This window comes from Oryzias melastigma, linkage group LG9 (genome assembly GCF_002922805.2).
Source record: "Oryzias melastigma strain HK-1 linkage group LG9, ASM292280v2, whole genome shotgun sequence".
Lineage (NCBI taxonomy): Eukaryota > Metazoa > Chordata > Actinopteri > Beloniformes > Adrianichthyidae > Oryzias > Oryzias melastigma.
The window spans coordinates 3,622,734-3,640,062 of NC_050520.1; the positions used below are offsets into that span (position 1 = coordinate 3,622,734).

The following is a 17,329-nucleotide window of genomic DNA, read 5'->3' on the forward strand; positions in this document are numbered from 1 at the left end:
TGCCACGTCGAACATAATAAAACATTAAATGAATAAAAGTCTAAATAGAAACAGAAATAGAAACTGAAGAGGAAATCTGATCCTACACATGTTTTGTTGCACGTTTTCACAAGTCGTTCTAACTTGGACTTGGTCTGCCGTGATATGATCCTCTGATGTCATCCTCCGAGACAAAAATACCTCCTGCCTGAAAGTCTCACGGACGCATCAGGAGGTGAATCAGCAGGCTGTGTTTGGAGGATGCTCTCCTGGAGCCTGGAAGGATCGATGGACTCCTCTGTAACTGGGGGGGGGGGTGTCCCCCGAGGTCCAGCTTCCTCTGAATCGTTGACTCAGCACTAAAGGTCTCACTCACTTTCCATTCCAGTAAACCTCTCCCTGTTTTTACTGCAGTGAACTGAAGAACCGTCTCGTCCTTCAGGACGGCGGACAGATTTCCATCTATGGATCTGCAGGACACTTTCAGTTCAAAAGCAGTTTTACGGATCATTTTAATAGAAGTGCTGCAGTAAGACCCTCTACATCCAGAAATGGACAGAAATTACACATTTTCTGGTATTAAGATAACCCTCTAAAATCCACAGAAACATTTGCGATGTCTTCGTTTAATTGAGAGATAAGAAAAGAATCACCTTCTTTACTCACTGTCTCAATACAGAGCTTGACTTTTTCACATGGTCTAACTGTATATAAATTAGTCACTTAAAATAATTGTTCATAAAAGATAAGTTATCTATTGTCATAAAGTTTAGAAAATTCACAGAACTTCCCAAACAACTGAAGTCAAAACACCTCTGAGCCATGCTAATGCTAACACGCTAACGACAGTACTGAATCAGAGATGGGCGGGGCTTTTACACTGGAGCTGCAGAGCATGAAGATGTGAAACTTCTGGGATTTACACCAGCTGACCAATCACAGCATTCCACTGTAATACCTCGTTTCATCCTGTAGGGGGCAGCACTCAGACGGTTTTAAATTTTCATGAATTAAACAAGTTTATTTAAATTGTCAAAAATTTGTCAACAACCAACAGAGAGAACTTTTAAAGCTCCATTTATAGAAGTCCACAGAAAAAAGTTGATTTAGGGTTTGGTTCTCTCTAAGGAACATTTGGATCTTGCTAATGAGAACGGGCTCTCAGAATCGTGTAGAACATGATACGAATGGTTATTTAGGGTTAATCTGTGTAGTCTGGAAGAATGGGTGAATAAAAATACGCACAAACAAATCCTCCATTTAGAACATTTAGTGCTGAGATGTTTGAAACGTTTTCTAGTTTCCTCTGTTTCTATTTAAATTGACTTTGGTGGAAAAATACAGTTTAAGTTATTTTATTGGGTAAATTGGATTAAAGAGTCTATTACGTCTAGAATCTATTATGACTAGAATCTATGATCCATCTCATCTAGAGTCTATCATGTGGTGCTGCCGCGCCCCCACACCGCCGCTGTAACGCCGTTCCTCACAGTTCCTAAAGTCTATTTTGGTGATGAAACCCGCTGGAGGTCACGACTGGAAATGTGTGGAGTGTGTTTGAGCCCCCCCATCAGCATCTCTTAGCCAGGACACAAATACAGACATCAAGGACGCGCAGACATCCTTTGGTCCTCACGTAATTGCTGGTCATCTGAGCTCTCTGTAAATCCCGTTGATCTGCTGCTTTTATTTTGAAAACAGAGACAGGTGCTGGAGCGTTTGTGGTTCCTGACGTCTCTTTGTGTCTCTCCTGTTTCTGCTGCCTTTAATCTGGGCTGATATCTGGATTTGAAAGCCTTTTACTGAGATCTCCGTTTAAATGGATCCCTAATTTGTCTGACAGGTGTTTGCTGTAACCCGGCTGTTTTCAGGTTCGGTAAATGATCCGCCCCCTCCCGCACGCTCCGGTGCTTCTCCCAAATGTTGTCTTTAATAATTCAGAGTCCTGCCAGGACGCCAGCGCCGCAGCGTCCATCTGGACTGGAAAGGTTGGAGCACGGCGAGCGTCTCTGGTCCTCAGACGCCCCAGACCAAAGGTCCAACCCGTCTATGACCTGAGATCATTAACAGGGTTTGTGTGGAGCTGAGAGCCGTGAACGCCAGTTAATGTTGGAACCAAACGGCTGTTATTTCTAAAGCTCAGACAGCTTCATTCATCAGTGAATACTTACCGCTAAGAGTCATGAAACCTGAATGTTTCTGGTTCTTATCTGATTGGAGACCAATCATCACACAGTGGAAACCAAACCTTCTTCATTTCTAAAGATTCTGTTTAAAGAATGATGGCATGAGAACTGTCAAAGTCCCATTATCTGTCACACACCTAGGTGTGTGAAATTGGTTCTCCCTCGGGGGTTTAACCCCCCAATCTATCCCTTTAGGGTCAAAGGGTTGCTGAGTGTCAATCATGAGGCACTGGGAGACACTGGGTCCCATTTTTAGTCTTTGGTCCGACTCGGCCGGGATTTGAACTCGCGTTATTCCAATCTCAGGGTGGACACTCTACCACAAGGCCACTGAGCTGATCAAGTGACAATACATGTTGTGTGAGCAACAGAAAAGTGTCTATCGTCCCATTTCTTCTATCGTTTCTTTTTTTCATTTTTATTCCTGAACTTTTCTGCAAAAATGTGTTTTTTCCTGCTAAGAATATTGAAGCTGTTGTTCACTTTAAAACCGTTTCTGTTTGAATGAATGATCTTCTTTCCATCAACAGCTCTGCTGCACATGCACTAAACCCTCATCTGTTCCTAGTGTCTAGTTCAGGTTCTGGAGAAGAGAAGATGGTATCTTCACATTGACTGCAGTCAAATGAGCCGCCGTTCACATTTCTGTGGTCAAATCAGCATCACTGGATTTTTGGTGTGAGTTTCATCCAATACTTACGGTAGCAGGACTGAGAACGCTGGAAAATCTCCACCAGACTCCACGGAGCTTCTTGATGTGACCACGGAAATGTGAACGGCGGCTCATTTGACCGCAGTTGGAAAGGATTGTAAATCAATGAAAGAGCATTTTGATGTTAGCTTTCATTATTTTATCAAGAACTCTGAGAAACCAATGATTGAATGTATTGATCACAGTCAATAAACATTGGAGAATTAGCTAAAAGAGTCTTTGGTGAACTGGAAGGAGAAAGAATCAGGATTTTGGAGGAAGTTCTGTCCATGAAGATCTTCACTTCCTCGTCCCAGCTGACATCCGGATCAGAACCATACGGCTGGACATTACCCAGATTGATGGATGTTTTTATGTAGCAGTGAGACACAGAGCTATCATAATCACGGGTGGAGCTACTAAGCCCCGCCCCCTCAGAGGAGATTTTGGAAACAAGCTTTTTAAGACATTTAGGTTAAAAACTTCATAATCATTAAAACTCTACTGGGAATTTTTTTTTAATAAAAATTATTGTCATAGAGGACTTTAACTCCCATCAAACTAAATAATTAGTGTCTAGCTAACCACACATCTGTTGTGTTCCTACATATTTCATTTTGGTGTGACATAACCTTCACATCACGTGACTTTTATCCACTCGACACTGAAAACCAAAATGCTTCCAACTGTTGCTTTAAGCAAAGTCGAGGAAGCTCAGCCATGTCTGTGAGCTCCTCAAAAATGTTTTTAGTTTAGTTCCGCTTGTTACTTTTACTTTAAGTCATATACCTTTTTTGATTATTGATTAATACAAATTAATTATGGATCATAATCGATGCATCTAAAATCAAGTTCTAGTGTTGACGGTAAAGTCTTCAGGCCTTCAACTATGTTTATATTCTGGTTACAAACACAAAACTATTTAAAATCTCTTTATGTTTGATACGTTTTTACGACCTTTACCACACACTCAATAATGTTACGTTCCATTTTCATGATTATTGTGTATTTGAGCAGAACCCCTGAACCTTCTTCAGATCTTCTGAACGCCTGTAGCTGGAGCTCCGTCAGCTGATCCCACTGCGGTCCGGTTCTGGTCCTGGTCTTGGACCGGCCCAGACGCGGCTGTAGTCTGACAGACTGGAGCTGCTCTGACCCCCCCGCCTCCCCCCGACCGTCCTCTCACCGTGTTTATTGTTTTACGGCGTGCATTAGCCTGCTGTTTGGTGTGCTCACACGGCCGCAGGAGCACAAAGTTCTTGTTTATTCTTTGCTTTACTTCCACACGTGACCCGAGCGAGGACGACATGAAGCCTAAAATAAACCTGCTGATATGACGAGCTGCTTCTCTGGGAGGGGGGGGGGGGCTCAGCCTCTCTATCTGCTCAGAGCTGTTGGCTTCAGGCTAATCTGCTTCTGGGATGTTTCACTTAGAAACGAGCGGCGGGACAAAGAGGGAGAGTCCTCCAGAACAGACCGATATGACCTCAGCATGCTGTTCCTGATGTCATCATCCTGCTCGCTGTGTGTTCCTCTCAGGTTCAGACTCTTCTGATTTGATCCCGGATCTTTAGCTGCCGGCCGAGGAAGCAAACGCCAAAGAGCGGCGTTAGGTCACCGACCGAACCGTTAAACGTTGATAGTGATCCAGAGCTGACAGGCGCTCTTCACTCTGTGTAACCAGATCATTAAAACCAGCTTTACTAATACCACTGTGAACAAGCCTCGGACTGCTGACTCATGTTTGGATCTGGACTGGAATGGATTTGATGAGTCAGCAAAGATTCAGCTTTGATTTATCAAGTTATCCTAAACTAAACCATATTTAGCTGCGACTTCTCCATTCCAATATACCATATTTTCCAGAGTATAAGTGAGTTTTTTTTATAGTTTAGCCAGGGGTGCGACTTATACTCAGGAGTGACTTATTTGTGTGTTTTTTTAGACATAAAAAGGCTCATATACTTGTTATTTTCCCAGTAAACACCGGTTGTCTTTTAGAAGTTGTTTCCTCTAACAACCACTAGAGGGCTCTGCATCAGAGTATTTAATACTGACAGCAGCAGAAGAAGTGTCGTCTAAAACACACGTGGAAGACAATCTGATTGTTTTTCCTCTTAAACTTAAATATTTTTATCATTCAGATCAAAAGATTAGTATTCTGGTATTTATTTATTTATTAGCTACACTGGGATTGGCGGGTTTGTTCAGAGACTTTTCTCCCTAAAGTCTGACTTATAAATGGTTTTCTTCTTCTTGATTTGACAATTTTTACTCTTGTGACTTATACTCCGGAAAATACGGTAACCAAATACTGGATCTGCAGTAAGTTAATGATGCTGAGGTCCAATGAAATACTTCTGTGGTTTTCCGTAAGGAAAGACAATAAAAGACTATTTATGTACAGAAGGATGGATGAATCCATAATCTCTGCTGGTTAGGCTCTGGGCCGAGTATGGTTGAACTCAGACCATAGATGAATAACCTCCAGAGTCCAGACCCTAACGGTGGTTAGAGGACACTCCATACTGTGGTCCAGGTGGAGAACTGGGTGGAGGAAGCTTCCTAAACTGTCTGAGAATTCTAATTTGTACGGTTCGGGCCCCCTCCGCATCAGTTTTTGACTTTTCGGGTGTCCCCAACTCGACGTTCAATCCTCTGGGCCGTGGCCTGGTACCAGACCAAGGACCGCTTGGTACCAGGCCACAGACAGGGAAAACTGCTTACTGAAGAAGAAAAGAACACACAGAAGTCGCTCCGGAGTATAAGTCGCACTTTTAGGAGAAAAGTCCAACATTTATGAACAAATTCATCAAGCTCGACGTAACGTTGCATTTGACACAGAGAGTGAGTCATGCGAAAAAGAAAATCATCATAAGGTTCATGAGGAGAACGATCAGATTCTCAGCCTTGTTTGTTTTGGACGGCACTTCTTCTTCTGCGTTTCTGTCAGCAGCAAATACTGATACACAAACCTACAGTGTGCTCTAGCGGTTGTTAGTGGGAAAATAACGAATATATGAGTCTATTTATGTTTAAAAAAAAATCACAAATTAGTCCCTCCTGAGTATAAGTCGCACCCCTGGCCAATCTATAAAAAAAAAACGTGACTTATAGTTTGGAAAGTATGGTACTCTAATCAGGGGTCTTAACCCCCGGGACGCGGACGGGTCCCCTAACCACCAGTTCCACGTCTGTTACTGCGTTCAAAGGGTCTCAGGACCACTGATTTAATGGTAGTCAGCACATCAAAACAATGAGTTGTGGACACCAAAATGTCAAAATGAGGATGCCTGAACCAAACGTCCACATATGACAAGTTGGGAGGGTGAATGTGATGTAGGCATAGACCGCTTAAATAAACTGGACAAAGCAAGTGTCGAGGTCCCTCATAGGAAATGCATCACCTACAGCCCTCGTCCAATCAGGCCAGAGCCTTTGGCGTCACTTCCTGGTACGTCTACCCCCATATCGCCGCCCCTCGACAGCGATTATTCTGAGTTGTGTTTTTCGAGGAACTACTGTCACCAATCATGAGTGAGCTTGTTCTGGCTTGTTGGAAGGCCACACCCCTCCCACTGAAAGTGGCTCGAAGGAATCAAGTCAAATTTTGGAGGCGGGGTCAGCGGGCAGCACATGCTTTTACTGAGGCATCTGATTGGTCCGTTAATAACTTGAATACCTGGTGAGAAAGAAAAAAATATCCTTAACAAAAAAATGAGGATTAGAAAGAACGTATTAAGAAGAATGGTTATTCTGACAAATAAAATGACTGAAAATAACAATTTTGATCCGTAAGAATCTGGACCAAATGGCTCTTAGTGTTAAAGGATGCAGACTCCTGATCTAAACCAATCCAGTTCAGATCCTTTAGACACAATAGTGTCTATATTTTATAACTGGTGTACAAAGTGACCAGCAGATTACTGATGAGAGTAAATCAGGACCTTTAGTTCCTATGATATCTCTTGAATGCTTTTGTTCACTTGATTGAAACCTCTGGTCATTATGTTGATGACTGACAGGTTTGTGTGTGTCTCAGGAAAGTCTCACCTGGCCATCGTCCAGAAGGTGAACAACGAGGGGGAAGGAGACCCGTTCTACGAAGTTCTGGGGTTGGTCACCCTGGAAGACGTCATCGAGGAGATCATTAAATCTGAGATTCTGGATGAATCCGACCTCTACAGTAAGTCTTGATGGCAGATCATCTCATGAAGCTTCAAGCTTGGTTTTCTCCTTAATTATTTTTACTTTACACTGCTGATTTTCATTTTTTAACACTGTGATCCTTCAATTTTGTCAAGTTTATTACTAAATATCTTTAGTTTACAGCTATAGACTTTATAAACTCCAGAAACAACAAACTTGTTGTCTGTGTGAGAAATATTCTTTTGAGAGAAACAAGAACCCAAGAAATGTTCTCCCCCCAGAACTAGTTTAACCAATGAATGAGACTGAAACTGGAATCAAAACCATTGTGGACCGGTTTGAGACTTGAATGACGTTTAGAGTATCTTATAAAGGAAAGTGAAACCAGTCCAGCCCAAACTCTGGGTTTTATTGAGAGGAAAGTCCAGATTTAAGGATAATTTACAGAGACGACAGAAAACATTTAGACAAATATAGTACTGGACCTTAAAAAACTCCTGTAAAAGTTTTTACAGGAAGCTAAAATATGGAAGTCCGTAAAGGTCTAAAGTTTGTAGAGTTAAACACAGCGCCTCACTTAGAACGAGTTTTAGAAAACAAGCTTTTGAAAAATGTCAGGAAGTCTTTTAAAAAGTAAAGTATCATCAGCATAAAAAGAGACTCCACCCTGATCAATAATAGTGTTAATAAAACATGGGTTCCAACACAGAGCCCGATCAAACTTTCTGAAATTCAGCTAAAAACAGTTTGATTTGCAGAACGTCACAAACTTCTTCTTTGTGTTTCTTCCAGCCGACAACCGCAGCAGGAAAAAAGTGGCGCCCAATAAAAACAAGAGAGACTTTTCCGCCTTCAAACACGAAAGCGAGTCCAAGGTGAAGATCTCCCCTCAGCTGCTGCTGGCCGCTCATCGCTTCCTGGCTACAGGTGAGGCTGAGAAGAGGGCGGAGCAAAGGGCTCAGGTAGTCCGGAAGGGCAGGTGTTGTCTTTGTGCCCCAGACTAAAGCCTGACGTCTGAGGCTGCCGGAGGACGTTTCAGTTCCTTCTCTGACGGTGAATGCGAAGCCCTCACTGCTCCTGAGGATGTGTTGCAATCAGTCTGGTTAGCATGTTTGTTAGCTGATGACGCAGCACCGTCTCTGCTGTGCTCCAGCCTGCAGGACTTCCTGAGACGATCACAAACAGTGGCCTCATTGGTCTTCAGGCCGGTAATTGTACAGAAGCAGAAAGTCGTCATGAAATATAAACAGTAGCTGATTGTTAAACTGAACTAAACGGACTAAATTAAACTGGTTATCCCTGTCCTTAGACCCTCCTTCCCAGTTAGGAAAAAATCTTAAAAAAATAGATTCAGGAAAAAAGGAGGAAACCTTCGGAATGCCCACATGAGGGAGAGATCCTGTCCCAGGACGGACAGATTTGCCAGGACTATGAAAGAGGAATTAGCTTATCTAACTCTATTTGAACAGAGTTCAGCCAGATAGGACTAGGGGACAGGTGGGGGCGTGGTCCACTGCCAAGACGAGCCGGAGGCGTTGTCCACAGCCAAGACGAGCCGGAGGCGTGGTCAATGACCAAGATGAGCCGGAGGCGTGGTCCACGGCCAAGACGAGCCAGAGGCGTGGTCCACGGCCAAGACGAGCCGGAGGCGTGGTCAATGACCAAGATGAGCCGGAGGCGTGGTCCACGGCCAAGACAAGCCGGAGGCGTGGTCAATGACCAAGATGAGCCGGAGGCGTGGTCCCACGGCCAAGACGAGCCAGAGGCGTGGTCCACGGCCAAGACGAGCCGGAGGTGTGGTCAATGACCAAAATGAGCCAGAGGCGTGGTCCACGGCCAAGAACAGGAGCACAGACGATCCACCAGGAATCTAAAATGTGGGAGAAAAGAGGAACAACATGTGAATCACACTGCATCAAAAAGAAGCACAGAGAACTAAATAAAAATAAGCAATTTAGGACAGAGAATCTGTGTTTGTGGTATAAAAACATTCCTACGGTCTTTTTTAGACATTAAAGTCCGACTCTGATCATCTGCTGATGTGTTTTCAGTGTTTCCAGAGGTCTTTTAGTTATGATTATGACATTTCAATCAATCAATACACGTTATTAATCCCCTGGGGGGGAAATTCATTTTGACTAAAATTTTAAAATCCTGCGTCGTTTTCGAGGACGAGACTATCTGCAGATCAGCAGAAGTTGTTGTGTGGAGCAACCCCGCCCCCTTTCCCTTCCCCGTTACAAAAGAGGGAATTTGTGGCCCCGCCCAACGTATTTCCTACATCACGACTATCTGTTTTAAAGTTAAATAAAGAAAATTCTCGAAAATGTAACTTATGCTTATTTTATCTTAAATGTATCCTCCATTATGAGAAAAGAACAACAAGATCAAATTAGAACCACCTTATCCGTTGGATCGAGTCTTGAAGCTGTTGATCCTTGAAAATTACAGAGTAAACTTTGTGACTTTGTCTTGGTTGAGCTCAGAACTTCAGAGAATTTTCAGCTCCAAAGATCAAACTCTGAAATTCAGCAGGTGTTTAACCCTTTGTAAACCAAGAATAGGATTCAAACCCAGAAAGACGTACAAACATGCGTTTCACTGTTTTTTATTGGCCATTATTTATTCATAAAAATTTTAAAATATAAAAAAAACTTGAAAGTTTTACCTGTTAGTTTCCAACAGTTTAGTCACTGTCTGTTTTCATCTGAAGCAGCAGCTTTTTCATGTATTTTCAGGCATTAATTATCTTTCTTTCTGTAGTTGATTCAGATTTAAGTCACATTTTGCAGAGGAACCTCGCAGGTTTGAATCCCCGACTCCTCCGCGGTTCCAGGCGTCTGCTCGTGTTTCTTCAGTCGTTTTCCAGGTTCTTCTGTTGGGTTTTTGTTTTGGGATCGGCAGTGAAGCTTTGCATCATCCGGTTCCTCACCGCGTTACGGTGGTGGAGCGTCCCCGGGGGCTGTTACCTGCTGTGACGTCAGCAGTTTCCACCAGCAGAAGGTCTCTGTGGTCTCTGGAGGGATTAGGTCTCCAGTCCTCCATCAGTCTGCTCGGCGCTCGGCCTGGTTTTATTTTTATTCAGGGGGGGGAGCATTGATTGCAACAGTGAGAAGTGAATCTAAAGCAGAAGCAGTTTCACAGTTTCTGCTTTTCCGTCACGATGATCACAAATGACCTCAGATCTGTCCTGGGGGTCACAGATATTTACATAAAAACTGTTTCTGACTGGAGATGATAGCAGCTCAACAATTTATTCATTTATCTTTGGAAAAATCTGATTGTTCTGCATCTTCTCCTGTTTTAACTCTTTGATGGATTCATTCCCATTTTTTGTTCAAATAAAATAAATTCAGATTTTTGCTTGAGCTGCTCAGAAAAAATATTTTTCTTTATTTATTTTCAGTGTTTTTTGAGGACATTGAAGCTGAAAAATCACCATGGTGTGATTACTGAAGTCAACTGTCTTTTTAATATCTTTACTGATGTTTGGAACATAATTTCTAAGAAGAAGATAATAAAGAAATACAAAAACTCACCTTAGAAAAGGAAAAGATAACACATGTTAGGAAGGTAAAAACAATATTCAGACTGTCGGCATGTTGAATAATCTACTAGAAGTTGCTCCTGACAGTATTTTTTTAAAGTCTGGCATAAATAGGATTGTGGGTCCTGGTTGATGTGGTTTTGTGCTCCTGCAGAGGTCAGCCTGTTTGTCCAGACTCAGATCTCCGACAAAGTTCTGCTGAGAATCCTGCGCCACCCGGATGTGATCCAGGAGATCAAGTTCAACGAGAGCGACAAGCGCTCGCTCCATCACTACATCTACCAGAAGGGCAAACCCGTCGACTACTTCATCCTCATTCTGCAGGTAAACCTCGATTACATTTGGATTTCTGTCGTCGTCTTAAAGGGGACGAAACTCCTGGTTCCAAATGGGTTTGCCTACATCTGCTTAATTGGGGATTCAGTGGGTTAGCTCGCTATGCTAGCCAGCTGCCTGGTGGACAGTGGAAATCGCTACTGAGGAGCGTGCTAGCATGCTACAGCGGAAAATGGTAGCTTGCAACATCAGTGTTTGCTAGCTCAATACAAAGGAGCTCACTAAAGCAAAGCTTGATTTAGAGGAGCTCGTTAGCATGATTAAGCAGATCTCACTAGCATACTACTGTGGCGCTCGTTAGCATGCTACATTGGCGCTCACTAGCATGCTACTGTGGCGCTCTCTACCTCGATACAGAGGAACTTGCTAGCTCACTATAGCAGAGCTCGATAGCTCTCTGTAGAGAAGCTTACTAGCATGCTACAGTGGAGCTCGTTAGCATGATACGCTGTCCACCAGGCGGCTGGCTAGAACGGCGAGCTAACCCACTGAAACGCCACTTAAGTCAATGTGGGCAAACACAGGTGGGCAAACACAGAGACCCAGTGGGGCCCACCTTATCTGCCCACCTTTAAACCACATGGGGCCCACCAGGCTTTGCTGGCTGGGTGGTTTCTGATCAGGATCCGATCAGATCATGATTTTAACTATTTAGATTTAACCATTTAACATCAAAGCTCCAGTGTTTATGATCTTTGATTTAAACTTTGATTTAAATTTGCGCCGCTTTTTCTCCCTCACAATCTGCTGGACTTATCCTGTTAACGCTATGCTAACAAAATGCTAAAGATTTAGTGTTTAAACGTCACGGACACCTCAGGTGTTAAAGGGTTAAAATGGTGACGCTGTCATCTCACGAGGCTCTAAGAAGCGTCCTGCAGAACGCCGGCGTTCGTCCCTCCAGACCTCCTGATGCAGAAGCGCAGGCTGCCCGAGGGCTGCACAGCCGGGATTCAAACGCTGTTTTTGGTCTTAAAAGATCCTGTCTGCAATAATTAAACACTTTCTGCTTTCTAGAGAACTCAAACGCACACATTCCTTCAGCCACGTAAACAGAAATCATCGGCAGAGCTTGTTTTTCTGCCCTCCAGTCCCACGGGTGGGAAAACGTCGCCAGTAATCCCGCTCCGTCACAAACAGTCATTATCCGGGTCTCCTCTGTGAGATCTTCTCGCTGGGGGGCCGGATGCAGCCGAGGACCAGGAGTCAGCGTGACGCCCTCGGAGGCTTTCATTCGTATTTTAACGGTTGTTGAAGACGAGTCTTTAGATTCCAGACTGTTCTGGAAGTCCAGCAGGAATGTCTTCGGGAATCCTGCCTAACAGCTTCTCCCTGCAGAAATGCACCATGGGAAATGCAGTTTCTGCTAGGAATTCCTCCATTTGAGTCACAATTTTTAAATTTAAACCCAACCCATTTCAGCCAATCAGCTTTCTCCGATTAACAGAGGAAGTTTGGCAGAGAGTTTTATTCCGGATGTCCTTCCTGACCTAATCCTGGACTCTATCCGGGCTTGGGACCGGCACAGGGAGACCCAGACTACAACCCTCTTTGTTCTGAAAAATGTAAACAGCTTATATTACCTATCAGTTCCTCTGATGAATAATTATAATGTTAGTTATAATTTAATCAGAGATAACACAACATTAGTCGATCGGGGATTTAAAGAGCATCTTCTGCTTCATCCTGAGATTATTATGGGTACAGAAGGTTCACTGACATTATGGTTATGTGTTTCGGATGATCTGTCCAACCCCCTTCAGAAACCCGATCACATGAGATCAATCCTGATCCCGATCATAAGACGTCCCGTTCTTGCTCCGCAGGAACATGTGGGTTCATGCATGTGTTCTGACCCGGTCAAATCCTGAGAACTCAAGCCGGTTCTCCTCCTCCTCCTTTAGAGCCTTTGTGTTTGTGGTCATCAGACCAGAGGGCATCATGGTTGAGTTCTGGGATTCTTTCGTCGCTGTTGTTCTGCTCAGACAGACTCATTTCTGCCTCATGTTTTCATCTGAGATCTCATTTAAGAACTCTGCAGCGGCGTCCACATCCTGATCCAAGACCATGTTCAGAGGTCCACATTTGGTTCTTAATTGACTTACTTAGTTAAGAAAAATCTTTAAAGAAATTCACATGTTCTTGTGTTTGTGAATCTGCTCACACATGGTCTTCAGAAACACAGACCTCCGTTTCGTCCAGGTTGAGCTGTGAGAAGTTCTCTGCCGTCCATGACGTCATGGACGTTCTCTGACTCTATCAGGAGACAGTCATGTAAAGTTGTGTGTCATCAGCGTGGATACAAACGTGGTACCTCCTATTGTCTCCTCCTTGGGGAGCGCGTATGCATTTAAAAGTAGTGAGCCTAACATTGATCTTTGGGGAACCCCAGAATGGATTTCATTCCTTCCAGGAGCACCTGCCTGTTCTATCTCTGGATTAGAACCCGTTCAGAACCGGAGAGACCCAAACTTCTCAGCTCATTTAGTAAAACGTTCTGCTCGACTGTGACAAAGATCCAGAATCACTAGAACTGTTGGTTGGGTTTCTACTAGCTAATCTGGCATTGATTTGGTAGTTTATATTTATAACATTTAGTATTCAAAATTCAGCTTTTGTTGTAACTTTTTTAGCTTTTCTAAGATACTTTTAGGCTCCTTAGTAAACGTAGCATTTAGCATGTTAGCATTGTTCAGATTCTTCAGTTGATTCTGATTATTTGATCTTAAATTTAGTACTTTTGGGTTATAAAGGTACAATTTTTTACTTTCAACACTGTTTTTGTTTTTCAGCTGTTTTACACTTTTTCAGACAACTCAGAATTTTAGTTATTCATTCACTTTTTTTGCAGTTTTTGTTACTGTTTTTAGCCATTTAAATAACCGTTTTTCTGCCTTTTTGGATTCAGAATTCATCATCTGAGCGCGACTTTCTCTCACGTTTTACAGAAAATTTCTGATTTAATTTGTACTTTCTTCATTTTATTTTTTTATTTCCCACAAAAGGAAAACATAAAAAAGCCAAACAATAAAACATGAAAACTAACTTTTTAAGTCTTAACAGAAAGAAGAAAACTTTTATTTCTGCCCCTTTTTTACTTTAATTTATACTTTTTATCTTTAATTGTTTTACTATTTTAGCTGTTGTTTTTACTGTTTTTGAACTTTTAATGTACGGCGCTTTGTTTAACTTTGGTCATATAACTTAAAATATAAAATTAAAATGATAGAAGTAATTTAAAACGTTAAAATAAAACAAATTTAATTCAAATATAAAAAACAAATATTTAAATTAAAATATAACTTAAATTAAACTTAATTAAAACCTTTTACTTCGTTAATAAGATACTGGTACTCTTATTTTCCCTCTTTAAAAAACAATAAATAAAACATAAAAACAGATACTGAACAGCAGCAGACGTGGATTCCTTAATGATTTTACTATAAAATATAAATAACTGCCATTTCTTACCGTTCATATTTTGTTTGACATTTTTAGCATCGTTTTAAAATATGTTTATTAGTTTATGGTAACGATCATCCATAATTCTGGAATGAAGCATTAAGACACATGTTCTGGCTCCTGTTCTCCAGTTATTTTTCCTGCCTTGAGCTCCTTCTAAACACGAGCATTCCTGGTTGATGACATCAGCGCATCATTCCAGAGCAGCTCTTCCTGTTGGGAAGCAGAGCTGAGAAAATCCGATCCTGAGAGGAGCGGCTCCTTAAAAGGAGCCGGCTTCGGTTTGACGTCAGAACCTCAGCAGAGTCCCGTGTGCTGACTCACCGAGAAAGACTCTGAGTTCAGCGTCATCCTTTGTTTTTGTGACTCATGCAGACGGACCGCAGGAGGCCGACGGACGCGGCTGAGCGGACACAAGGCTGTCGCGGCACACCTTTACCTGCCCCGTCAGGACGGCCTTCTGCTCCCCGTCGCTGCTCTGTCCTCAAACACGAAAACGGTTTTGACTCATTTAGTTTACTGAGGAATTTTAGGCCATTTTGGAGTTTAGCAACATGATTACGTTATGGCTAATATGTCATCTACTGAGGTTTTTATTGGATAATTTAGAGTTTAGTTTCTATTTTAGCAATAGGCTGAAATTTTTGACTAATTTAATTTACTGAGGATTTTTATGCTTATTTTGAGTTTAGATAGTATTTAAGCAATGAGCTTGTTTTGGCTAATGTGGACTTTAGCTCACATTTAAGTAACACACTGAATATTGTTTTGGCAAAATTGGCGAATATCAGGGATTTTAGAACTATTTTACTGCAAATTTTTCAGAAATTTAGGTAAACTTTTGCACTCTTTTGTTCTTTAACAACATTTCCAGTCTTTTAGCAAATTGAACATTTTGCAAATAACTTCATTTTCAGCGAATCCCTTCAGAAATTAAAGTCAATTGCGTCACTACTTTCAGCAAACAGCATTCACAGCAGCATCATCACAGCTAATGGAACTTTTCCAGTTTCGTTTTGTTTGACTCACTGCAAATATTTGACCTAATTTTGGCTCTAATGACACACTAAAAAGAAAAAAAAGACTAAAACTTGATTCTTCACTGAAATCTGAAGTATTTTGACGTGTTCTAATGCAACATTAATGTTCAGCTTTTATTTTGAAAAGCCTGTTCTCAGGCTGCTTCGACAGATCATCGCATGAATGCGTCTTATTTTAGTCGTTTGGAAAACATGATGGAAACAAAATATCATTAAAGTGGAATTAACTTTCCCTGAGCGCCGCTCTGCTCTCCCGCTGCTGTGCATTCTCTGGCTCCGCCCCCTGCCGCTCCTCCACTGTGATTTATTCGGCTGCGGGAGGGAAAGCCCCCCGGAGGCGGCGGTACAAAGCTGCAGGACATCAGAGGCTCCGCTTGCTGTTGGAGGACGAAGAGTTCTCGCTGGTGTTTATGAGTCTTAACGGCCATACCTGGACTTTGGCCAAGCCCCGCCCACCCCGCCGCTGAACTCTCAGCTGGTAAAGATAACATTGTGCTGTACGGAGGACAAAGTCGGTGCTCTCATGTTGTAACCAGTCAGCTAAGGAGTGGAGGCGTAAATAATTAAATTAGCATCTGTTAGCGTTTCAGGCGTGAAGGTCTCCTGACCTGCAGCAGGATCCGTTCCTCACACGGCTGCAGGGACCGCCACGACTTACCTTTGGACTGGCCTTTGACACACGTGGTTACTGGACTCTTATCTCACGTCTTTTAAAAACCTCACAGGTGAAATCTTGATCTTCATGGAGCTGCTCGTCGTTTATGCTCCGCCCACCCATCTGGGATTCCATCCTGAGAGAGAGATTAGGTGTCTGAACCAGTGACTGTAGATGAGAACTGGACTGAGCGACTCCGCCCTGCTGGCGTTCCAGACAGAGTTTGCTCCGCCCACCTCAATAGTCTCTCAAAATGTTTTAATTGGGCGGAAAAACATTAAAGTCTGTCTGTCAACCTGTCCGCCAATTGAAGCGACACCTCCAGAGGTTTGGAGAGGCGTTTCCATGGTAACCCGATAAGATAAAAGTAAAAACACATTTTGTTTCCAAACATAAAGCAAAAACGCAGGAATGTTGCTGTTCCTGAAATGACCACTGGAGGCAGTGATCTCCTTTTCATTCTCATGCTAAGAAGCTCTGAAAAATAAAACCATTTTGATTTACAGACATCTATTCATGGTTAGGGGCGGATTCCCTTTACTGACAGGTGGGTGGAGTTACTCAAAGGATACGTTCACACTGTTCAAGAAACCACTTCCAATGAAACCTCTCTGGAAACGCAACGTTTGGGCTTCTGCGTTCTCGCGTCGCTACACGTTTTTAAGTCCAGGCTCTCTGTCCAGATCACGTCCTCTGAACGCAGACTGAAGGTTAAACCTTTTGGAGTCTGAGGGTCGCGTCCTTTTCAACACACGGATGTAAAAACCGCTTGAAAATTGATCATGAAGGAGAAATCAATTGTTGCAGTTTGTGCCCGTCTGGGTTGATAAACTCAGTTAATCTGAATCGATCTGAGCTTCATAAATTCATAAAAATAGAGATCGATTTAGCACATGAAGCTAAAGTCCGCTAGCTTGATGCTAACGTTTATGGGAATTTCCCATAGGACGGCTAATGCTAACACTCGGTCAGATTAAGCATAAAATTTTGACTAAATGAACATCTATCTGAATTTTCTAAACTCTTTTAAGAAAATATTTTTAAAGTAACCATTTGTGGTCTAAAACTTTGTTTTTTTCCTCATTCTTTCTTCTTCTTCTGGAGCAAGGTGTAATGATGTAGCGTGATCGCCGCCTAGTGGCCAAACTGAAACGCCCTCCAGGAGAACCAGAACATTGAATCGAATCGATTCCAGAACTTCCCGTTGATAATCAGCCTTAGGTTTTATTTATCTGAATTAAGCTGAGAAAGAAAAATTCTGGACCAACATTTGCTCCAAGTCTC

At 42.5% G+C, this 17,329-nt stretch overlaps 1 protein-coding gene across 1 annotated transcript in view; it reads left to right on the forward strand.

Annotated features, from left to right (window-relative positions):
* LOC112148261 (metal transporter CNNM4) overlaps nucleotides 1-17,329 on the forward strand; it is a gene marked incomplete in the record, with an annotated part of 45,090 nt that overhangs the window by 12,768 nt on the left and 14,993 nt on the right. The window contains 3 exon segments of the mRNA XM_024275211.2: nucleotides 6,899-7,042; nucleotides 7,798-7,932; nucleotides 10,707-10,876. Of these exon segments, the coding sequence (XP_024130979.1) occupies nucleotides 6,899-7,042; nucleotides 7,798-7,932; nucleotides 10,707-10,876 (449 nt within the window).